Genomic DNA, 24,677 nt, shown 5'->3' with positions numbered 1-24,677 from the left:
TGATCATTATCTTTAGGTAGTCTTAATTTTGGGAGAACTTTTACTGCTTCTTTTATTTTTCTTATAGTATCAGTATGAGTTGTCGTCCATTCAAATACTTTATGTTTCTTAATTAGCTCTTGCAAGGGTTGTCGTAATTTTGGTAAGTCTTTTATATAATCTGATGCATAATTTATTATTCCTAGAAATTGTTGGACTTCTTTCTTAGTTTCTAATTTTTCTTTAAAATTTTCGATTCTAGTTACGATATGATCTTGTAGTTGTAATCCTTCACTATCTATTATATATCCTAAATATTCTATTTTATTTTTAAAGATTTCTGATTTCTTTTCAGATAAAAGGATTTCATGTTGTCGTACTGTTTTTATAAATGCATCTAGGTGCTGTAAATGGTCTGCTATATTATTACTGTAGATTAATATATCATCGATATAAACTACACAGAATTTAATTTTCTAAATATCGTATCCATTCGTCGTTGAAATATCTGGGGTGCATTTTTCAAACCAAAAGGTAACACAATCCATTCATAATGTCCTTGTGGTGCACTAAATGCTGTTAAAGGTCTTGATTCTTTACTCAGCTTAATTTGGCAAAAGCCACTTTTACAATCAAATTTACTAAACCACTTTTTTCCTGATAATCTATTAATTAAATTTCTCTTATAAGGTAAAAAATATCCATCAAAAATCGTTTTCTTATTTAGTTCTCGATAATCTATTACCATTCTTGCTTTGCCTCTCTTTTGTTCGCTATGTTTTCTTACTAAGAATGCCGGGCTACTATGAGGGCTTTTACTTTCTTGAATTAATTTTAAGTCTAATAATTCTTTTATTTGTATTTCAAATTCCTTTTGATCATCAGGACTATATCTTATTGGTCTAGTGCGAACAACATCATTAGGGTTTATGAGTTCTATCTTAGCATATATCTTTTCTTTTTCCCACAACGTTATAGGGTTTTCTCCAAAGTTGATCTTTAAATGGTCTAAATATTTTTGTTTTAAAAGTTCTAAATTATTATCTCTGTTTGTTTTGATATTATGTATTGTGAGTGGATATAAAGGTAGGACGCGCTTAAGGATAATCCATTTATTACAAGGAGTTAAAAGACTTATGGTTTCAGGTTTGATTAGCTGGACTTTAAAGAAATCAAGGAAATTATTTCCTAATAATATATGTTGTTTCATATTATTTTCTTGATAAATTATGGGTAATCGAAAGATTGTCTTGTTAAGTATTAATCTCATATTTTCGGCTATAATATCTAATTCTTTCATTTGTTCATTAAATCCTGTAACTCTGACCTTATGTCCTTTAGATCTTTTCCATTTATGGGGAACTAGTACATCTTGCTTCGCTAAACATATATCAGCTCCACTATCTATAAATATACGGCGTTTTATAATCTTATTAGGTTTATATTCTACTGGGGCTTCTACATATATAGCTACCATTAGTTATCAGTTTCACTATCTTCATATTCTAATTGTTCTATTTCAGAATTAGAATCTTCTGTTTCACTAATATAAAATTCATCTTCTTTATGCCATGTGTCATCATTGGCTCTTATTTGTTCTAGACTCATTATAAATTCTGTTGTTCCTATATACTTGACACCTTTTTGTTTTAATTTAGGGAATTTATTAGCATAATGTCCTTTTTCATTACAGTTCCAACATTTACATTCTGTAAGCTTAGTATTTTTATCCCTTAGTGGTCTTTCTCGTCTTTTCCTAAATTTTCGTTTATATCTAAATCTGTTCCGATTTTCGGGATTATTTTTATATCGTCTAAATCGTTTTCGTCGAAATCGTCCATTATCATACTTCTTAGTATAAGACTTCTTATATGTCAGATTATGTCTATAAGTGCGATTAGGAGTATATCGTCTATATTTTCTCCTAACTTTATCATCACAACCAAAAACTAACCGTTTTTCCGTGAATCCACATATTTCTCGTAATCCGAGTTTCTTATCCTTTTTAACCTTTTGTTGAACTCTATATTCTTCACATTTTCGCATAAGATAAGCTCGTAGTACTCTAATTCTTTCTCCTAATGTATTTTCTTTTGGTTCTAATTGAGTATATTCTTTTGAAACTTCTACGTTGTATGGGTTTGGTAAGTGGTCATAATATAGTTGTTGGTATATCAATCCTTCTTGTGGTAAAAACCTAGCTTCATAAAAGAACTTAGTAAAACTGATAGTATAGTCTGGTAATTTACTAATTTTACAACATTTCATGTTATTCAAATTCATTATTATTTCAGCTTTTCTTTCAGCAAATACTGTTTCTCTAGCCACTAACCATCTTTCTCCTAAAAATTCTCTTTTTAATACCATATCGAATAATAATAACATTGATTTCCAATCATGAGCACAAGCTTCTATTTATGGTCTTAACTGATGAGTTATAGATTCCATCCAAAATCCTACTTTTCCTATCATTGTTTTAGAGATTAGGTCATACATATAATCTAAATTTTCAGTGTGAGATGAATTCATTAAGGCTATGTACATTCCTAAATTCCAATCATTTATTCGTCTACTTATTTCTTGTTCATCATAGACATTATCTAAGTCTAAAAAGTATCCATTTGGATTTAATCCTTGAGACATAGATCCTATAAATTCTTTAAAGTCTCCTTGTTGGCCTATAGGTATATGTTGTGGAATCGTAGGTACTCTTTTAGTTACTACGTCTAAATTGGGGTCTATCATTTCTTCTTCTGGATAATTATCGGCATCTTCATTTACTATATTTTCCGATCCTATATCTGATTCCTCATACCTAGTGTATTTGTTGTTGTATTCGTTGTTTTCTATATCACTTTCTGGTTCTTCTTCTATTATTGCATTAATGTTCTTCATTTGTTCTAATGCTTTCATTATTTGATGATTTTCTTCTATTAATTTTGTTTCATCTTTATTTTCTTCTTCTATATACCCAATGATTTTTAGTTTATTTTCACTTTGAGTATCTGAACTATCACTACTACTGTTACTGATGTGAATAGTTTTCCCTTTTACTTCTTTAACCATTGTTCTTAAGACTCTTACTTCTTCCTTTAATTCTTTTAATTCATCTGTAATGTGGATTAGCTCTGTTTTTGTTTGTTTTAATTCTAGCTTTGTTTCTTTTAATTCTTTTTTAGTATTTTTAAATTTGTGTTTATATTTTTTATATTTTTCTACCCATTCTGTATTAGAATTTATGACTAATTTAATATTTTCTTTTTGCAGGTCTTTTAATTCTTGATTTTGTTTTTCTAACTTTAATTGAAGATATTCTACTTCGGTGCTTGTGTCTATATTGGATGTTTTTACATTATTTTCTTTATGTTTTCTATTTTTTAGCGGTTCATACTTGTATCGTTATTTTTCAATAATTTCTTGGGCGTGATTCTTAAGAAATGTTATTACACTATGTTCTTGTTCTGCCATTAGATTAGAATTGTCCTTTTTTGTGTAAATCGGTTAACAGATCTAAGGTTTTATTTACGGTTGTAGGGATTTTAGATTTTATTTCACTTATATCCATCATTATTGGGTCCTTGCTTCGTCTCCAAGCATCTATGGGTACTATTTCTGGAGTTTTAGTTTGTGTTATAGTAATGTTTAGATTTTCTCCTGAGGTAATGCTACACCTTTCTTCTATGGGTCTTTTTCTTTTGTCTATATTAGCTACTAACATGTTTAATTTTTCCAAAATTATCTTAAACGTTGGTATTTCCGATGTATTCCACAGTTTTGTTAATTCATGTGTTATCATTTCTTGGATTTGAATATGGTTTTCTTGTATTAAACTAAGAGTATTCTTTAATTGTTCTTTTGCTACAATCTCTATCCATATTTGGTCCAATTTTTGGTTAGGATCACTCATCTTTGTAGATTCTTTTTATCCATCCGTCTTCAAGTTTGATCCATTCTTTCTTAGGTTTCTCTAATAGAGATTTTAATTGTTTAATCTCACTTTCTAATCTGTGCTGTTTAGATTCAATTTCTAAGTATTTTATTTGAGATTCTATTATTGTTTCTGTCATAATATTGTTTATTGTTTGTAATTTTCGCTCTTTTTTATCAAGTTGTTGTCGTATGTTCATATTTTATTTATATACCGTATTTTGTTTTGGTCCTCTATCGTAATTCCTTCATTATTTATCTTATATTTTATTTTATTTAAAAAGTCGTATCCTAATAATAGTGCATATGTACTATCATATTCTGTTACTCCTACAATTATCTCATATTCTAGATCTTGAATTTTAAATCTAATTCTTATGCTTTTAGTTATGATTATTTCTCTAGTACTATTTGGACAGTTATACGTTTGTGGTTCTATTAGTTCACATTTATTCTCATTTATTTGGCTAATATGTACTAAACTTTTAGTTCCTGTATTGATTTCAGCTATACATTCATTTGCTATTAGCTCATTAAATAATATTACTTTTATTCGTAACTTATCTTCATAATATGTATGTGGACCGGTTTTTTTGATGTGTGTAATGTGTGCAGGATCGCTCTTATGACCCTAAAAAGGGTAGGAAGACAAAAGACCGCTGAAGTAAACATTTTTAAATGAAATTTAACATCCATAATATATTAAACCTTTAAGTGTAACTAATGATAACAAATTAATTTAATTAGAACAAGAGTTATAGAGGAACTCTAGTATATTTGGGTATTGCTATATACCGCAATATGTTTTTCCAACCACCGCACTATCTTGACAATTATGTCCTCCTCATAATTTAAACTCAAAAACCAAAACTTTTTTTTTCCTCTCTTTCTCTCCCAAGCCTAAAAACTCTAATTGGACGAAAATGGACCCGAGCATTCCCGAAGACCATGATTTCGTACACGAGGTAATCCTACGATATAAATGTAAATTAAAATTTCGTTTATTAAATTTTGAATTTTTTTTTAAATGGATTTGGCCTAAACGAGCATGTCGTTCGTTCCACCGTACGGTGGAACGAGAGCGCCCTTCGTTCCACCGTACGGTGGAACGAACGGCACGTGCCGTTTCCACCACGGGTGGAACGGGTAGTTCGTCCGTTCCACCCGTGGTGGAAACGGCACGGCCCGTTCGTTTAGGCTAAATTCATACGGGTTCCGCCTCCGATTCGGAGGCGGAACCCGTGATTTCGGAGTAATTTTAAAAAAAAAAACCTTACCGGAGCATTCATGAAGCCTTTACCCGGTCCTGCCTTTGGCGGCATGTCGTTTTAGGTCGGGTTTTTTTAAAATCCAAAAAGCTAGAGAGGATTTGAGATTTTTGATTTTTTGAGTTTAAATTATGAGGAGGGCATAATTGTCAAAATAGTGCGGTAGGTGGAAAAAATATTGCGGTAAATAGCAGCCCACTATTTATAACGGACCTTACGGACCAGCCAATTACAAATACCAGTTTTCAACCGTTACAAACGGTGGTTTTGATGAACGGAATTCTACTCCAAAATATCAATAATAGAACACCATAATAATTTAGTTATTAAAATATAACCCAATGAATTAATATTAATGCTTTTCAATAATTACAATAATTAAAGAGTGTATATTTCTAATTAAAAAACTATGAATTCATTTTGATAATTTGCAGTACCTTTGAAGAGTTTTATCATTTTGATATTTACAAATTCAATAATTTCTCTATTATTATAGGAAAGGATAAAACATTTATAAGCTTTACTTTTATAATGAAAAAAAAAGACAGAAGACATCAACAAACAAAGTTAAACATGATATAAACTTGACTGTTAGGCGATAAAACACTTAAATTAGTTAATTAAGGGTCCGTTTTGCTACTTGTTGGTTGATGTTCCTGTTTGCTGGTTGTCGTTCCTGTTTGTTGTTGCCTTTGGAAAAGACTGTTTTTCCAAAAAGCAAAGATTCTCTGCTTTTGTAAAAAGCTACTTTTCAGCAGTAAAAGGCAAACAGAAGAAGTCTAACCAAACACCTAAAACGCTGCCTTTTAAAGTGAAAAGGCAGACATGAGGTAAAAAGTAGGTAAACAAACACCTTTTAAGTTAAAAATCACTTATTTTTTATAAGTTAAAATATTTAACTTGATATTTTAAGTTAAATATTGTCAACTAATATTTTTATAAAAGTTAAATCATTCAATATTTTCAGCACTTATAATATTCAGCACTTAAAATTTCGTACTTATTTTTTCAGCACTTAATTTTCAGTTTTATCAAACAACACCTTACTTATAGAAAAAGCAAGAAAACCAAGAGTGCGTAATATCTCACTGATCGAGTGCTCTTCCACCGAACATGAACGAGACTAAGCGATCCACCGATGCATATATTACATTGAAATTGGGTTGATGATGATTGACATGACTAATTCTTGGGAGGAGGATTCATATGTAAACATATCAGAGCTATTATAGTAAAGCATAGCCATACGAGAATAGTTTAATGCAAGCTTAATCAATATCCTCTCCCCGCTACTTGGCTTCATCATTTCTTCATTTATCTTCTTCCATTTATTTTCAATTATTTTAACTATACTTTCAATTGCCTCGTCTCGTGACACGCGGTGTTCTTCCATATAGCAATCCACAGCTTTAGGAAAATCATCTCTATTTGTCTCGTCCTTCAAAGTACAAAATAAATTGAGTTTCAACATTAATTATAAAATCAATGGTTGAGATTTAATTATTCATACCGTTCGTACTGCTAAGTCATTCATGAGACGACCACAGAACTTGGCAGCAATAATAATTTGCGGATTATTTCGTATCCACAAAATTTCCTTCATCCCCAGATTTTCTATTCCTTGGATAAGCGCCGATGAAATAAAATCAAGAGTAGATGTCACTAATCCGTGTTCCATATACTCTTTAAACAACGGTGCTTTCCTTTCTCTTTGCCAATTTTTCTCCACAAAGTAGCTTGTCGCTAGTTCTTTCAACTGAATGTAGTCATAGATATTAGGATTGAAACACTATTTGTTTGCTGATTTATAAAAAATGATGGCTTTGACCTGAGTTATTATTTGGTAACATTTGTTTTTTGCCCTTTCGGAAAGATTGATTTTTATCCATTGATCTGTTATTTCGTAGCATGTATCTCTTGACCTAGGTCAGTGACAAATGCTACGAAGTAATAGGCGTGGTTAAACAAACATTTTAGATAAATAAGGAGACAAATATTACCAAATAAAAAATCATAGAGCAAACAGGCAAATAGTAATTTAAGCATATATTATCCAAAATTATGAAAACACAAATTATTTATATCCTAACCAACTAAACTAATTAAACTGGGGTTTAGGTTAAATCTGACCCTGCCATTTTTGGAGAAGTGCAAATTGGGCCTATTGTACGAAATGATACAAATTTAATCCTAACATTTTCAAGTAGGGTCAATTTTTAGCCTTACGTTATCAAAATTTTGAAAAAGCTAGTTTGACTGTTATTTAATTATCGCATTGGACCTTCCAAACAAATTCGTGGATAAACGCAAACACTTTCGTATATTTTTAGTTGGTTATTTGTAACTAATAGTAACATAGTAATTTTTTTAGACACTTTAACAATTTGTTGTGTGATTAACTTATGTGTGCCAAACTTAGTTGTTAGCATTTTAACGGATTTTTGTAACCGTGTACACACTAAGTGGGTGTTTGTTTCAGCTCTTTGGAGCAACGTTTAGCGTTTTAGTTCAAATTGCAAGAAATGTAATGTTTGGTTAGGTTTATAGAGTAACATATTTAACATTTTTTTATCGAAACAACAACGTTTTCATGAAAAGTTGTTTGTATATATTTGATGTTCTAAAATTATCTTTCTAATTTTCAAACATATTTTTTCTTTTATATTACTCTTATTCCTATAACATTATTATCGAAAAAATAAGGTTTTTTCCAAAATAAGGACTAAGGTACTTGTCGTTAACAAAACTAAGAACTTGTAAGTTGAAATCGTCAGTTTTGACCATTGATAACATCAAATTAGAAAATTCAAAGAATTAAATTTATTTAGTACCACATTCACACCATGTAACTACGTTTTATATTTTCTAAAATCATTATTTTCATATCTTTCTCTCTCTAAAACATGCATTTTCTCACTCCTAATAAAAATACATAATGATCTTAAAATTAAAAAGTTGAAGAATTAAAGCTGCTTAGAATATGATCAAATTTTTAGAATTTTCTATTTTGAGTCCATCAAGAGTCAAAACTGAGAGTGTCAACCTAAAAATCTATAGTTTTGCTAACAACCAGGACTTCGATCCTATTTTTGCAACAAAAAAAAAATCATAGTCACAAATTTGCAAATTGGTGAAACCACATGAGTTATATTTGGAATTTGCCTTTTTTTATATATTTATAAATTTGTTCATATATTACATACTAACGATAACATTTCCTCACAATTTTACCAAACACTAATAATTAATCAATGAATAAAAAACAGCTAACATCAACGATAAACAATTAACAACAATAGCTAACAGTTAACAACAACAACAACAGCTATCGCTAACAGCTGACCAAACGTACCCTAAATATCTTAGACATAATTGAGGTTTGAAAGGTTCGATGTGACAATTAAGTAGCAGTCAAGCCATCATTTTTAAATTTTCAGAAAAGAATAGCTAAAATTGATTTTTTTTTTTTCGGAACATTAAGGTTAAATTTATACAATTTCATACATTAGTACTAAATGTGCTCTTTCCAGAAAAATTAGCGTCATATTTCACCTTTATCCCTTAAACTATAGCAAAATTATACATGGTTTACCATTTCCCTAGCAAAAGAGGCTTTATAAAAACATCCTTCACCGCCAGAATCTTTCTCTGTTTCTTCAAAGAAAGTCAATATAAACTTGTATAGAAATTTCATATAATCTGGCAGTTGATCAACGACATCTGTGTTGAACCTGATTTTTTGGATGAAAAAAAAACATTTAAGATACAAAATTATATATATGTATTCTATTATATATAGCATGTAGTGGTGTTCTCAATGACTGACCAAGTGTATTTGATCAATGACCGTTAGATTCAAATTTGTTTAAAATATTAAGGTGGAGATTAAAATGAATTACGTACTTTTGAAGTGCGGTGGTAAAACGACAGAGTTCATCAAAGGTACCATAAGTATCATACGTATCATCCACCACTGTTGACAATAGCACATACTTGCATATAATCATTCGAGAAAGACTGTATTGAGGCTCGAAAATGGATCCAACTGCCCATATGTATGACATGACGAGCCTATCTCTTCCATATGGAAGACTTTCCACAACATTTGTATTCTTCCACCATCTGATCATGTATACAAATAATTCATTTCTACACCAGGGGCCATTGATGTATATAAAATGTTGGTTTTGACTACTAGTTTATTATTTGGTAATGTTTTCCCCCTTTCGATCAATTAAAATTAGTAAAATCTCAACCAATGTGAATGATAATTAAACTGTTTTTTTTATTATTTTTAATAATTTCCTTAAATATTTAATGATTGGATTTCTGTTAGGTAACATAATTGTTAACCTATAATTCACATTGGTTGATATTTTAGCAATTTTGATAAGTGAATAGTCAAATGCAAAATTAATTTACTTAAAAGCTAGGGAATCACGGAAATTACTTTTAAGAAAAGTTACAATTAATTTATAACTTTGGGGACAAAGAATCTTTCATGACTTATAAGAAAAGTTGATATTGAATTTTTTTTTGCTATAAAAAAATAGGCTTAAACCATATGCAACCACCTGAACTTGTCACTTTTAGTCATTTTGTCCCCTCAACTTACGGGACGACCTATTTGCCCCTTCAACTATTTAAAAGTAGTATTAGCAACCCCATGTTTTCATTATAACGGAAACAATCATGACATGTTCTCATTACACGCACTAAGATCATAATAAAAAGGTTTGTGCACTACTAAAACAAGGTGCAAATGAAATTAGTATAGACAGTACACAAGTTTTCTTGTAAAAATTTCATATAGGGTTGTGCACTACTAAAACAAGCTGCAAATGAGGTTATATGCAGGCCGGTTCCAATACTTCCATGAACACTACTAATGTTGGAACTTCATCTTGTTTCCATTATAATGAAAATAGGGGGTTGCTAATACCATTTTTAAATAGTTAAAGGGGCAAATAGGTCGTCCTGTAAGTTCAGGGGGTAAAATGACCAAAATTGACAAGTTCAGAGGGCTGCGTATGGTTTAGGCCAAAAAAAATAGCATTATTTTCAACTTAATTTCAAAATAAACTATTAATATTTTTCTAGACTAAATAGTTTTGAATTTTAGAACTTTTATAATGTGTTTACTAAACATTTATCAGCCTTTTCCCACAAGATTTTCCCCACAACGGGTTTTGTTTTACTCAAAACTTGTACTTTTAACCAAAAACTTATGGAAGAAATAACTTACATGGACAACAAAGCCAACTCTTTTCTATAAAGTAATTGCAGCCGATTAAAATCCAACTTTGCAAATTTAAGAAGAGTTTCATTTGGCGATTCATCTGCTTCATAAAAAAATATATAGTGCAAAGTACCAAGCCTTTCCATGGTCCGCTGATATGGAAAAATTAAAGCATTCCTTATATGTTTCTGAAAACGATGACTTAAATTTTCAGCTAAACTTTTGAGATGTTTCCTTGTAAAACTAAGTGCTTCTTCTAATATATCTTCTCCATCCACTGCTAGAAAACATGCTTCATATAAGCAAAGGAGGCCTTTCACGTCATCGATCATACTGCTTTTGAATTTTCCATTTTTGTCTTTGAATTTCTTAAACACATCTGATAGTTCGTATAATTATATATGTCAAAATTAATTAAAAAATTTAAACTAATTGTGATTGATAATTATATATGCTTACCAGATGTCATTTTATATCCATGTTGACGTAAGACTCGAAACAAAGTCGCTAAAGTATGGAGTTCATAGTTATTATGCTCCAGAAAGTTTGGGAGAGTAGTGAAAATACGATTGAGTTGTGAATCGATTTCATTCTCAAAATGATAGGATACACCAAGACGACATAATAGATCGATGAATTCAATGTTAGCTAATTCTTTTGTAGATTGAATTAGCATATCCTTCACTTTTTCCTTTATTGCATCCACTTTCTTAGTGTATGATTCAAGTTCCTGATCAAATATATTTTAATGTCAATTTTGATCAGTAATATAATAAAGTAACAATTGAAAATGTTGAAGGAACTTACAGAATCAAGTGGGGAAATTGAAGCAAAGCTATAACCCCAAACCCCAGTAGGAAGATTTTTGGAAGCACCACGAAGAACATCATGCTCTAGTTCTGCCATTTTTGCACAATCTAAATGAAAACCTTTTGATTTTGAGAATGACTTTGGTAAGCATGTTGATTTGTATTCAATTTATAGGAAAAAAAAAAAAAAAAAACTTCACCTCATTTTGAATTATAGCGAGAAAAAGTTGGAAAATAATATACGCTCGACGTATGGATGACATAGCATGAATGGCGTAGGTCGCTGAACATGTACTAAAATTTCTCAAAATATCAAGCGCATCACATTATTAGGGAGTTCGATTAATAATTTATTTTTTTTTATAAGACAAAAGTTTAGATAAGGGAAGGACTACCGACCCTCAAGGTGGGGCAAACTACAGACTTGGTGGGGATTTAAAGTGGAATTTACAGATTACTTGATAAGCAGATATTCAACTCTTACCACTCGGACCAACCGTTATTGGTGATTAATAATTTGTTGTCACCTTACATCTTAACCAATACTAAAATATTATAATAATTAAGTACATATTTTTTAATTAATTATTTACATAGAATCTTAGACTTAAAATATATATCCTAGACTCTAATAAATAAATCTTTGCCCTTAAATTATAAAATTTATACACGAAAATTTACAATGCGATGTCAAATTATTATACACATTAATAATAATAATAATAATATTGTTCAAATAGTTTGCTTGTCCTTGATTTGTATTATTGAAATAGTTCATAATTGATTACAATTATGTACATACATCTTTTAATTCTAAATAATTTATTTTAATTTTGGTAAAATCATATTTTTCATAAAAGAATTTCCATTTTGAATTTTTTTTATTGTACTTGATATCCTACAAGAAAATAGCGAGTTAGCGACCAAATGTTTGGTCGCTATAAATTTTATCGTCCAATTTTTGACGTTTAGCGACAGAATAGTATTGGTTGCTAAGTCACCTATTGCAAGAAAAACACCAACTCGTTTTTCATTGATCGGTCGCAAAGATCTGCAAACCAAACTGCAGTCGCAAAGTTCGACCGCGAAAATGAGAGACCGTATTTGCGACTATGCACCATTGTTAAATTGTATGTAATAGCCATGTGTTGCGACGAATTGCCGTTTGAATTGTTGTTAGTAAGGTTTTCGTAGGTTTATCTCATTAGCTTTATCCATGGACCGCAATCATATATTCTGACTGTAATTGAGTGGAATTTTTTTTTTATGTTTTTAATATTTGATAATTATAATTATAAATTTAGTTACAATTATAATCATATATTTTGTTCGTGGTTTTGGAATGTTGAATGCTAAAAAATTAAAAGTGTTTATCCTAAAACATATCTCTTAACCAACTCAACCATGTTAAACTATTGAAATTACACTACAAAAACGACAACATAAGCTAAATTTTGGAAGGGCTACTAAGTACCGAAAGCATACTTTAAGGGTGGAGCTGATGGCTGGGGGCCGGAGCCCCCGAGCCCTAGGCTGGCTCTGCCCATGTGTTGTACCAATAATTTGATGACATGTTTATATATATTACAATCTAAGGTTTATAATTTAGGTTTTATGGTTAATAATTTAAGATTTAATATTTATATTTTTAAGGTCTAAATAATTCATTGGAAAATAAGTACATAATTATATTAATATTTTATGGGTTGATGCTTCACATGCTATCAAATTATTACCGACGCATTAATTGCGGGGAACATGTACTAGAATTTCTCAAAAATTCCAACTTGACGAGAGATTTTACTGTACATCATATCATTAGAAAATCTGGTTAATAATTAAGTACATATTTTTTTTAATTAATTATTTACATAGAATTTTAGACTTAAAATATAAATCCTAGACGTTAATAAATAAATTCTAGCTCTTAAATTATAAATTTCATACACTAAAATGTATGATACTAGATTAATCGTAATAATATTGTTGAAATCGTTTTTCTTGTGCTTGATTTGCATTATTGAAATAGTTTATAATTGATTACAATTATGTACATGCATCTTTTAATTCTAAATAATTTATTTTAATTTTGGTAAAATCGTATTTTTCATAAAAATAATTTATAATATTTTCCATTTGAATATGTTTTGAATCTGATTAATTATATCCTAATTAGCATAGCCGCCTGAACTGTCTAGAAGTTCGAAATCCAGAATATGTCGCGATTTTCTCTGATTAGTCTCTCTAGGTATTTTTTTGGCCCATATGTGATTTTTAACCGCTTAGACCGCCTAGGCGCTGCCTAATCGATGGTGATCAAAAACATTTTTTATTGTAAATTTATTTTTTGCTTTAAAATGATTCACATTTGAGTTAATGATATTATTGTTGAAATGTTGATGTCTACACATTTTAAAAGAGATATATTAGAAATATACGTGTTTTTCTATATTAAATAATTTTATATTACCAATTTTAGATAGTATAATACATATTTTAATTGAATTTATATAACAATTTATTGATTAACAAATAAAAAATATAAAAATACAAATCCGATTAATCCCCGAAGAACCCCGACTAATCCCAGGTGAAAAGACATCCGGCCTCAATTTATTCTTCAACATTTAAATTATTTTCATAATTTATCAATCACTAATAGTTAATAATAAAAAAAATAGTTAATAGTTAAGTAAAATATCCAAACATATTTATTTTTATCAAACACACTTTTAATTGTTCCTAATAGAAACAATTAAATTGAGCGGCACTTACAAACTTAACTGTTACATTTAAAAGAGATCAATCAAGTCAACATATGAACTTGGAGAGAGTGAAAGTAAGTACTTGCAAACTTAGTAGTTGTCTACTATTACATCGGAATCGGATTAATGACATTGATTCGATTAACTCTTTAGACGACGATTCATATGTAAACAAATCGCGTTCTATGTAGAAAACCAACGACATACGAGCAAAGTTGAAAGTGTACTTAAGCAATGATACGGATTAATTTCGGAATGTGTTAGTTTTAATCGTAAACTAACAAAGATGTTCTTCTCTAGCTAAACTAGAATGAGTGAATCCCAATTTCATGGACTAAATCCATAGGAATAATAAAATCCCCATTGTTGAAGGTAGAACCTTAACAAAGCTTCTTGAAGAAGAATTATATTTGATTGATAAAAAGTTAACCATTACAATGAGAAAGAGATGAATTTATATCATCTCAAAACCCTAATTGCCTAATTACATAAAAGGATAACCTACATAATTAATGGAAAGGGTAAAGCTAGGGGTAGAATTGGGAGTAAGTATAAAGGGGTGGCAGTCCTGTAAATAAGAAGTGGTCCATAGCATGAAGAACTTGGTGAGGAAGTCTTCTCCAGATGGGGCACGCTCCGCGTGGACCTTGCTACGCCCCGTGTGTTTAAGCTTCTGAACTTCGAGGCTCTTCGAGGATGGCTTCAAGCGTGGCGTCCCTGTAATCACGCCCCGCGTGTTGGAGCTCCTGAATTTGGGGCTCTTCGTCGACGGGCTTCACGCGTGGCGTCCCCGAAAGTACGCCCCGCGTACTTGTCCTCCTGGCCAGAACTCACTTCGGAAGCTCGCTCCACGCTCCGCCCCTCGGAGACACGCCCCTCGTAGTTGACCTCCTGGGTAGCATTATTTCCGGATGTCTGATCTGCGCTCCGCGTATGAGGAAGCACGCCCCGCGTGGATGACCTTCGGGACTCTCTTCCAGGATTGGGTTCGGCACGCTCCGCATAGTGATAGACATGCTCCGCGTGTCTTGACGACTACTGCTGCTTCCTTCCTCCTTGGATGGCTCTCCATAGCCCTTGTTAGCTTTGACACTAAGCTCCTCGTCCTCTTGGCCTCGGGATCATGGCCAGTGGATAGATGCCCGCATCATACACTCCCTCTTAAAAAGAACTTGACCCCAAGTTGCTTGCCACGTATTGATGAGATGTGTTCGTTGTGAATGGACCCAAGCCCTCAAATCGAACCAAGGTGTTGTTCGAGATGAATTCAAGAAGTCCACTCCACATATTATCGGATTCACCTTCTCCTCACGAGCTTTTCCCTATATCTCCACAAGTGCCTCACCCCGGACTTCATTTTCCGTGGTACTCATCTCCCAATCTCCACCAATCTCGGATGCTCTACCAACATCGAATGGTATGTCTTGGCGAAGCTTGTCAAACCACTTCCCCATAACCGCTTGGATGATCTTCCAACGTCCCTCATTTGGGTGCACAGACCACCCATGGATCCTCTTGATCTCCCCATTACGAACTTGAGGAGTCAACACAATCTTCTTCCGCTCTTGGCCTACCTCAAATGGAAGGTCCCGACGACATGTATCAACCCAATTAGGCTCACTCCCACACATGCTCTTCAAAACCCCAATATGTCTTTGAGTCGAATATGCCCGGACCTCTATATATCTCACGCCATCAACCCGGATGCTAGGCTCAACTTTCACTTGCTCATAGCCGACTTCGAATGTCATGTATCGGTGCCATATATCAACCCAAATTGGAGCGATCCCTTGAGTACTCTCCACAACCCAAACGTGATTTTGAATTGAATAGGCCTAACCTTCACTTTTACTCACTCCACTAACCCGGCTATCATGCGCAATCTCTCTTTGCCCATGGCCCACATCAAACGGAATATCCCGGCGATGCTCGTCAACCCATATCATAGTGAACCCAAGCACACATCTAGTAGCTCTTCCCTCATCTTGGGTTAACAATCCCGGAACTTCAAGATTTGCCACTTTACTATCTTGGCCATTACTCTCCAAGTCTTGAATTCCTTCTACCTTCTCAACATCTCTCGGGCGGCTATCCCCATTCATCAAAGACTTCATAAACCCCACTCTCTTCATCACAAGCTTGCTTCTCATTGACTCCACATAAGGTTGATGCTTCCTCAATAAGCACAACATATACCCACACACATACAAGTCAGTAAGGCACACACTTGTGAATTCTGAATCTACCAAGTCTTGACATCCTTCCATCTTCTCTATATTCCACGGGAAGCCATTCCCCTCAACAAACAATCACCAAAGCCCACAACAAGATCAACCCTCATGGTCCCATCATAGGAAATGTTCTCTCTCAACATAAAGTTCACACCCCTCACAATAAGCTTGCCTCTCATAGGCTTATCATAGGGAAGGCTCTCACTCAACATAGAGTCTACATTCCTCGCAGCAAGATCATCTCCCATGGGCTCATCATAGGGAATGTTCTCCCTCAACACAAAGCTCACACTCCTCATGACAAGATCACTTCTCATGGGCTCATCATAGGAAAGATTCTCCCTCAACATACACAACCAAGCTTCCAACACATATATTTCAACAAAGCACAAAAGAATAAGTTCAGATTTTACCCAATGAGTGACTCAATTCTCTTGCATGTGGCATGTGCTAGGAATCTCGGTGCTATCAATAGGCTTCATAAAGTAACCTTCCTCTTCCTCTCTAGAGCTCAACTCACCACATGTAGAGCTAGGTGCACTATCTCCCGGATCCCATGCTATGTCTCATATTAGCCTTCTCAAAGATGGAAGCTTTTTAGAAAACCCCTTAGGTGGCTCGTTGAAAGACATGTGCTTGTCACCCTCGGACATCGGCTCAACTTCCTCACTTCCAACTTCGCTCTTTCCCTTCTCAATCGCATTCTCTTCCTTAGTTCTAGCTTTATTAAGAGAAAGGTTAGGTAAGCCATCCACCAAACCCAAGTCATTGCGAACCGACATTCCTTCCATGCCACCAAGGCATCCATTCTCACTCAACTTCCAATTTGGATAAGCTTTCAAGGTGGTCTTCCTCCTTTCAACCTCATTCTCCTCCTTGGATTTGACTTCATTAGGAGAGTGGCTAGCTAATTCCTCCATGGAACCCAAGTCAAGATGATTCAATGTCTTATCCATTCCACCGATGCACATTCACATTCAACTCCCGAGTTGGCCAATCTTCCAAAGTGGTCTCCGTTTTCTTTCTAGGAGAACTCTTCAAAGGTGTAAGGACATATCGGATTCTGCCTTTGCGTATGGTGTAGGTGTTACTTCTTCCCGCATGTGAGGCATCACAATCAAATTGCCATGGCCTACCAAGTAGCACATCACAAGCACCCATCTCCACAACATCACACATAGCTTCATCCCCATAAGCTCCAATAGTGAAAGGAACTTTACACCAATGAGTAACTTGAAGCTTTTCCACCTCTTTGATCCAACCAAGGCGGTAAGGTCTAGGATGTGGCTCGGGAACCAACCCAAACTTGCTCATAGAGAACCGACTAATGATATTCATTTAGCTTCCTCCGTCGATCACCATCTCACACTTCTTCCCAAGAACTAAGCATCGAGTTCTAAATAACCGATGACGTTGACTAGGCTCCTCCTCACTAGCCATTGGCACCCTAGTCACCAAATACACATTGTTCTCATTGCCATCATCATCAACTTCATAAGTGTCTTCTTCTTGGTTCCACTCAACACTTCTCGACTCATCCTCCTATTGGAACCGATTTTCTTCACCATCATAAGCATCTTCGTTCCGGCTCCACTCTACATTTCTCGTCTCATAGTCATCTCGGAACCGACCATCATCATGCTCATAAGTATCTTCGTTTCGGTTCCAACCGACATTTCCCGACTCATAGTCACCTTGGAACCGGTCTTCCTCATCATCATAAGCTTCTTCGCTTCGGTTCCACTCTACGTTTCCCAACTCATCATCATGATGGAACCTACCTCCATCATGCTCATAGATATCTTCGTTTTAGTTCCGTTCAACATCCTCCAACTCATCATCATAATAGAATCTACTTTCATTATCTTCATAAGGAGCCCCGTGTCGATCCCACTCAACACACCGACGCCCATTCTCATCGTAGTAAACCCCATCTTCGTCTTCCTCATGAGCGGCCCCATATTGGTTCCACTCAATGCTTCGATGTTCATCCTCCCCATGGCAAACTCTACCATCTTTATCATAATCAAACTCATATGCACTATGACAAAGTTCACCATCCTCACATATCTTATATTCGGAAGCGTGCTCTCTCTCTTCAACCTCATCCTCGAATTCGCCTTCATAATAATCACATTCCTCATTTCTTACTAGCTCATTCTCGGATTGGTTCTCCTCTTCATCAATCTCCTCTACTAACTCCTCTTCTTCATGGTCATACTCAAATTCATTTCCATCTTCATCCACGATCCGTCTTTTCCCACGACCTCTCGTTTCCTTCCACTTCTCTTCATAATTCGAACCGACTAATTCACGTGCCAAGTCGCCCGACTTAAAAGACATGCTACAACCCAATATGGTAGAACCACCAACATCTCTCCCATCACCATAGCCATCAATCTCCACACATAAACTAATTTCATCTTTCCTCTTAAAGAGATTAACAAGCCCAAACTCCTTCTCCCCCTCTTCAAGACAAATGTCCTTAATGTCCTTAAGCATACATATGTAGCTATGCCTAAGGGGCATTTCATCAAACACTTGGGGAGTACCCTTCTCAACATGGGTTTCTTCAAAATTTCTACCTCTCAATCCCCACTCCTCCTCATTCACACATGCATTTAAATTCTCATCAACAATTTCATTAAGAATAAATCCACAATGAGAACTTAAATCTACTTCAACATCACAAACAACCAAACCATCACTAATAATATGCATACCCACAACTTCCACATCAAGAATTGAAAGCTTTGGATTTACCTCTTCCTTGTATAATGGAGGAAAGATTTGGGGTGAACCTTGAGAAGACAACATGGAGGTTTCTTCATCCTTTTTCCGTTGGGCCCGACGTTGTCGCCTACGTTTGTTTCGGTTGTCTCTTTGTAGCCTTTCTAGCCTTTCTTGCTCTAAGTTCTCTATAGTCTTCCTCCTCATCTCGGCAAGCTCAACATCCATCTCCCTTGCTTCGGTTTGGAGTACTTCAAGGCTCTTGGCGGCATACTCTCTAATGGCTTGTAGAAAACTCGGTTGAATCATCGTCGAAAGAAGTCTCTGTTTGGATAACGATCGGCTCTGATACCAACTGATACGGATTAATTTCAGAATGTGTTAGTTTTAATCGTAAACTAACAAAGATGTTCTTCTCTAGCTAAACTAGAAGGAGTGAATCCCAATTTCATGGACTAAATCCATAGGAATAATAAAATCCCCATTGTTGAAGGTAGAACCTTAACAAAGCTTCTTGAAGAAGAATTATATTTGATTGATAAAAAGTTAACCATTACAATGAGAAAGAGATGAATTTATATCATCTCAAAACCCTAATTGCCTAATTACATAAAAGGATAACCTACATAATTAATGGAAAGGGTAAAGCTAGGGGTAGAATTGGGAGTAAGTATAAAGGGGTGGCAGTCCTGTAAATAAGAAGTGGTCCATAGCATGAAGAACTTGGTGAGGAAGTCTTCTCCAGATGGGGCACGCTCCGTGTGGACCTTGCTATGCCCCGCGTGTTTAAGCTTCTGAACTTCGAGGCTCTTCGAGGATGGCTTCACACGTGGCGTCCCTGTAATCACGCCCCGCGTGTTGGAGCTCCTAAACTTGGGGCTCTTCGTCGACGGGCTTCACGCATGGCGTCCCCGGAAGTACGCCCCGCGTACTTGTCCTCCTGGCCAGAACTCACTTCGGAAGCTCGCTCCACGCTCCGCGCCTCGGAGACACGCCCCTCGTAGTTGGCCTCCTGGGTAGCATTATTTTCGGACGTCTGATCTGCGCTCTGTGTATGAGGAAGCACGCCTCGCGTGGATGACCTTCGGGACTCTCTTCCAGGATTGGGTTCGGCACGCTCCGCATAGTGATAGACACGCACTACTGCTGCTTCCTTCGTCCTTGGATGGCTCTCCGTAGCCCTTGTTAGCTTTAACACTAAGCTCCTCGTCCTCTTGGCCTCGGGATCGTGGCCAGTGGACAGATGCCCGCATCAAGCAATATCTTTGGTATAGTAGTTGGTTTCAGGAAATATTCATTCATGACCTTCCATTTGTTATCAAGTAATCTTAGTATCCCATCAATGGCCTTCGATCGTGACACTCCATATTGTTTCATATAGCAATCAATCCCTTTAGGGAAGTTTTCTCTCTTCGTCACATCCTTCAAATGTAAAATTATTTATATATTAAACTCTTGAATAATGAATTCTAATTAGATGGATAAAATAAGGGTTAATTTAAAAAAAAAAAACTATGTGGTTAACATTTTTGTCAATTGCATGCACATGGAGATTAATGCCATTTTTCGTTTTATTAAAAACAATAATCTATTAAGTTGACAATGTTAGACGACCTCAAAATTTAAAAATTACGAGAATTGATGATATTTTAAACAATTTTAATTTTCAACTTTTTAATTTCGATTACATGTTGTTTGGTGAAAAGAGAGAACGTGAATGTTTAATGATTTTGGAAAATGAAAAATTTATTCATATAGTAAATGTGGTATGAAACAGTTTTAATTCTTGGAATTTTCTATTTTAAGGATATTAACAACTACTTTTATAGTGTCAAATTAAAAGTTCTCATTTTTAACCACAGAAAACCTCAGTCTCTATTCGGAAAAAAACACACAAGATATGCTATTCACAAAAATAAAATATAACTACATTTTTTCTAATAAGAAGACCAAAAAAGTTGGTAGCATCACGAATTGGTGGGTTATTTATATAAATCAATTATATATTAAACTCTTATATAGAGCTTGCTTTAGTTCATAATGAATTTTAACGGGTTAAATGTACCATTGATCACTGAAATTTCGTAGGTGTCTTAAAATGATCACTCAACTTCAATTTTGTTCAATAAGATCATTCAACTTTAAATTTTATCTAAATTAAGTCACTCTGACGACTTCAAGAGCAAAAACACACTCGAAAAGTGATGTGACTGTCACATCAGCAGTAGTCAATTGCCACCTAGCTGATCGAAACTACACGTGGCTTCCACCTAGCTGACACCTGTCATTTCGCTCAGCTAGGTCGTAGCCACATATCGTTTTGGTGAGCAGTGAAAGTTGACTACTGCTGATGTGGCAACCACGTCACTTTTCCGATGTGATTTTTCTCTTGAAGTCTCCAAAGTGACTGACTTAATTGAGATAAAATTCAAAGTTGAATGATTTTATTGAGACAATTTGAAGTTGAGTAACCATTTGAGATAACCATGAAAGTCTAGTGATCAGCGACACATATAACTCGAATTTAAACTAGAAAACTCAAGTTTACCGACAAAATACGACAGAACATAATCCATCAGTATGTTTGACGAAATTTCGTCCACATGAATGTAATTAGATGGATAAAAAATTCAAATCTTCCTTGCTGCAATGTCATTCATAAGACGACCAAAGAACTTGGTAGCATCAACCATTGGCGGATTATTTCGTACCCAAATGATTTCCTTAATCCCCATGTTTTCCATTCCTTGGAGAACTGCCGATGTAACAAAGTCAAAAGTGCTAGTCACTCTTCCAATCTTCATATACTCATCGAAGGAGGGAGCTTCTCCATCATCGTTTTGCCAACTTCTCTCAACTAAGTAGGCTCTCGCCAACTCTTTTAACTACTCATATATTTAAAATTAATATGAGAATAAAGCATGAGAGTTTTAAGTTAATTAATTAATTCAAAAAAAAGTTAATTAATTAATTGATTACCATTTCATTAGAAAAGGAGGCTTTATAAGAGCTTTTTTCGGTGACATCATTTCCCGTTTCTTCGAATATCCTCGAAATACAACTGTGGAGAAATTTCATATACTCTGGCAGCTCATCGATGCCATCCGTAGTGATCCTGACATACATTTTGTTATAAGAAAATGTGTGTGTAACGTACAAAGCTGACTGAGATTTGCCCCTCACATGAGTCTATATCAGCAGTTTGACTGATGTAACATCATCTGAGTGGACTGGTAGAATTCCTTAAGATAAATAAGCTATTCTATTGATGCTTGGTGGGATCACTAGAAGAAAACTGTGAGTTATTCGAAAAATAGTTAATATTACGTACCTTTCCATTACCGGTGTAAAACAATTGAGTTCATTCATAGTGCCATAAGTATCATATGTATCATCCACCACTGATTCCAATTTTACATGCTTAGCTAAAATCGTTCGAGAAAGACTGTATTGAGGCTCGAAAATTGATCCAACTGCCCATATGAACGCCTCAGCTACTCTATCTCTTGCATAAGGAAGGCTTTCCACAATATTTGTATCTTTCCACCACCTAATATATAATATAAATAATTTCAACATTAGTCATTTGTCCCTTATACTCTGGGCAGACGTCTCTCCTGCCCATGCTCAGGGATGAGCCTGGACTTGAAGCATGTAAAGCATAAGATTATCTCATCATGTATTGAAATTTTATCAATTAATAGAGTTGCTGGATTCGAATCCTCGACAATTTGGTATACCATATTAAGGAATCATTTATCGAAAAGATTAAGTTGATAGTTAATATTCAACTCCTAAAAGACACTATAAACTGGAGGATCGGATCATACTTATAAAAGACACATTGACGTTTAAGATAACCAATATGTAAACCTTAATAGTTAACTTACGTTGAGAGTAAAGCCAACTCTTTTCTGTAGATTAATTGTACTCGATTAAAATCCAACTTGGCAAATTTGAGAAGAGTTTCATTTGGAGATTCATCTGCTTCGTAGAAGGATATATAATTCAAAGTATCAAGCCTTTCCATGTTGTGATGACATGGCAAAATCAAAGCATTCCTTATATGAATCTGAAGATGGGGACTTGAATTTTCAGCTACAGTTTCAAGATGTTTTCTTGTAAAACAAAGTGCTTCATCTAATATATTTTCATCGTGCACTGCTAGAAAACATGCTTCATACAAGGAAAGGAGGCCTTTCGCGTCACTGATCTTGAATTCTCCATCTTTGCCTTTGAATTTCTTAAACACATATGATAATTCATATAATTATGTAAGTCACAATTAATTTAAAAACTTAAACTAATTGTGATTGATAATTATATATGCTTACCAGTGGTCATTTTATATCCATGTTGACGTAAGACTCGAAATAAAGTTGCTAAAGTATAGAGTTCATAGTTACAATGCTCTATAATATTTGGGAGAATAATGAAAATATGATTGAGATGTGAATCGATTTCACCCTCAAAATGATAGGATACACCAAGACGGCATAATAGATCGATGAATTCAATGTTATAAGCTAATTCTTTTGTAGATTGAATTAGCATATCCTTGACTTTTTCCTTAATTGCATCCACTTTCACGGTGTACAATTCAAGTTCCTGATCAAATATATATTAATGTTAATTCTGACTAATATAATAAAGGATTAACCTCAAATATGCTAATTGTACATTTTAAGTTTAAAGTATATTGAATAGCAGAGAGAGAGAGATGTGTTAGAGATGATAATAAAAACATTTCGATATCGTCAGAAATTGACGTCACGTACCGAATCAAGTGACGGGGAAATTGAAGCAAAGCTATAACGCCAAAGCCCAACAGGAAGGTTTTTGGAAGCACCACGAACAATATCATGCTCTTGTTTTGCCATTTTTGGACAATCTAAATTGGAAACCTTTTGATTTTGAGAATGACTTTGGTAAGCATGTTATTTGAATTCAATTTATAGAAGAAGAAAAAACTCCACCTAATCCTTTAAGATATAATATTATATTTTGAAGAGAGATGCATGGATTTTTTTAGTTAATTATTTGAATAGAATTTTAGACTTAGAATATAAATTTTAGATCTTAAATTATAAATTTTATACATATGATGTAACATTAATTATTGGTTTTGTTTACGGGTGGACAAGGCTCTCGAAAATTAATCGGAGATTAGTCGAAATTTGTATTTGTATATTTTTATTTTTTAATCACCAAATTGTTACATAAATTCAATTAAAATATGTATTATACTATCTAAAAATAATAATATAAAATTATTTAATATAGAAAAACATGTATATTTGTAACATATATCTTTAAAAATATGCAAACATCAATATCAACAACAATATCATTGAAACAATTCAAAAGTGAATTATAATAAAATAAAAAATAAATTCACAATAAAAAAAATTTGTTCATCATCAATTAGGCGTGCCTAGGTGGCTAAAAATCATCTAGGGATAAAAAAACACTAATCGCAGAAAATTGAAACGGTCAAGATAGTTTTGTTTTAAACAGTGGTTAGACCAATAATTTGATGACATGTTATATGTATTACAATCTAAGATTTATGATTTAGATTTAATTTATAGTTTATATTTTAGAGTTTAAAATTTTATATAAATTGAAAAATATTTAATTATATAATTAATTATACTAATATTTAATGGATTGATGTTAGCCATCGAATTATTGAATCGGCACACGAATAATATAGTGCGCCGAACATA

General features: G+C 33.8%; 2 protein-coding genes across 2 annotated transcripts; both read right to left on the bottom strand.

The window, feature by feature from the left end:
- Nucleotides 1–6,152: 6,152 nt before the first annotated feature.
- On the bottom strand, nucleotides 6,153–11,385 carry LOC136209880 (terpene synthase 5-like). The gene is made up of 7 exons (XM_066001495.1): nucleotides 11,221–11,385; nucleotides 10,873–11,143; nucleotides 10,420–10,792; nucleotides 9,078–9,296; nucleotides 8,767–8,905; nucleotides 6,685–6,930; nucleotides 6,153–6,612 (listed from the first exon to the last, which is right to left on the bottom strand). The coding sequence occupies exons 1-7, from the start codon at nucleotides 11,317–11,319 to the stop codon at nucleotides 6,322–6,324; spliced, it is 1,638 nt and encodes a 545-aa protein (XP_065857567.1). The 5' UTR covers nucleotides 11,320–11,385; the 3' UTR covers nucleotides 6,153–6,321.
- An 8,760-nt stretch (nucleotides 11,386–20,145) lies between these two features.
- On the bottom strand, nucleotides 20,146–23,828 carry LOC136207998 (terpene synthase 5-like). Its single transcript, XM_065998855.1, has 7 exons — nucleotides 23,727–23,828; nucleotides 23,283–23,556; nucleotides 22,839–23,202; nucleotides 22,280–22,498; nucleotides 21,928–22,063; nucleotides 21,589–21,833; nucleotides 20,146–20,374 (listed from the first exon to the last, which is right to left on the bottom strand). The coding sequence occupies exons 1-7, from the start codon at nucleotides 23,826–23,828 to the stop codon at nucleotides 20,146–20,148; spliced, it is 1,569 nt and encodes a 522-aa protein (XP_065854927.1).
- Between the last annotated feature and the right edge of the window lie 849 nt (nucleotides 23,829–24,677).

This window comes from Euphorbia lathyris, chromosome 10 (assembly GCF_963576675.1).
Source record: "Euphorbia lathyris chromosome 10, ddEupLath1.1, whole genome shotgun sequence".
NCBI lineage: Eukaryota > Viridiplantae > Streptophyta > Magnoliopsida > Malpighiales > Euphorbiaceae > Euphorbia > Euphorbia lathyris.
Note: the sequence above shows the minus strand (reverse complement) of the source record. Positions and strands in the feature narration are given on the sequence as shown.

Excerpts from the sequence above, each read along its gene's own strand:
- LOC136209880 (XM_066001495.1), bottom strand. The coding sequence starts at position 11,319 with ATGGCAGAACTAGAGCATGATGTTCTTCGTGGTGCTTCCAAAAATCTT. Across the intron at positions 11,144-11,220 it reads CAATTTCCCCACTTGATTCT|GAACTTGAATCATACACTAA; the intron begins GTAAGTTCCTTC and ends ATATTTGATCAG. Across the intron at positions 6,931-8,766 it reads CCTCTTTTGCTAGGGAAATG|TTGAAAGAACTAGCGACAAG; the intron begins GTAAACCATGTA and ends GACTACATTCAG.
- LOC136207998 (XM_065998855.1), bottom strand. The coding sequence starts at position 23,828 with ATGGCAAAACAAGAGCATGATATTGTTCGTGGTGCTTCCAAAAACCTT. Across the intron at positions 23,557-23,726 it reads TTTCCCCGTCACTTGATTCG|GAACTTGAATTGTACACCGT; the intron begins GTACGTGACGTC and ends ATATTTGATCAG. Across the intron at positions 23,203-23,282 it reads TGGATATAAAATGACCACTG|ATGTGTTTAAGAAATTCAAA; the intron begins GTAAGCATATAT and ends ATGAATTATCAT.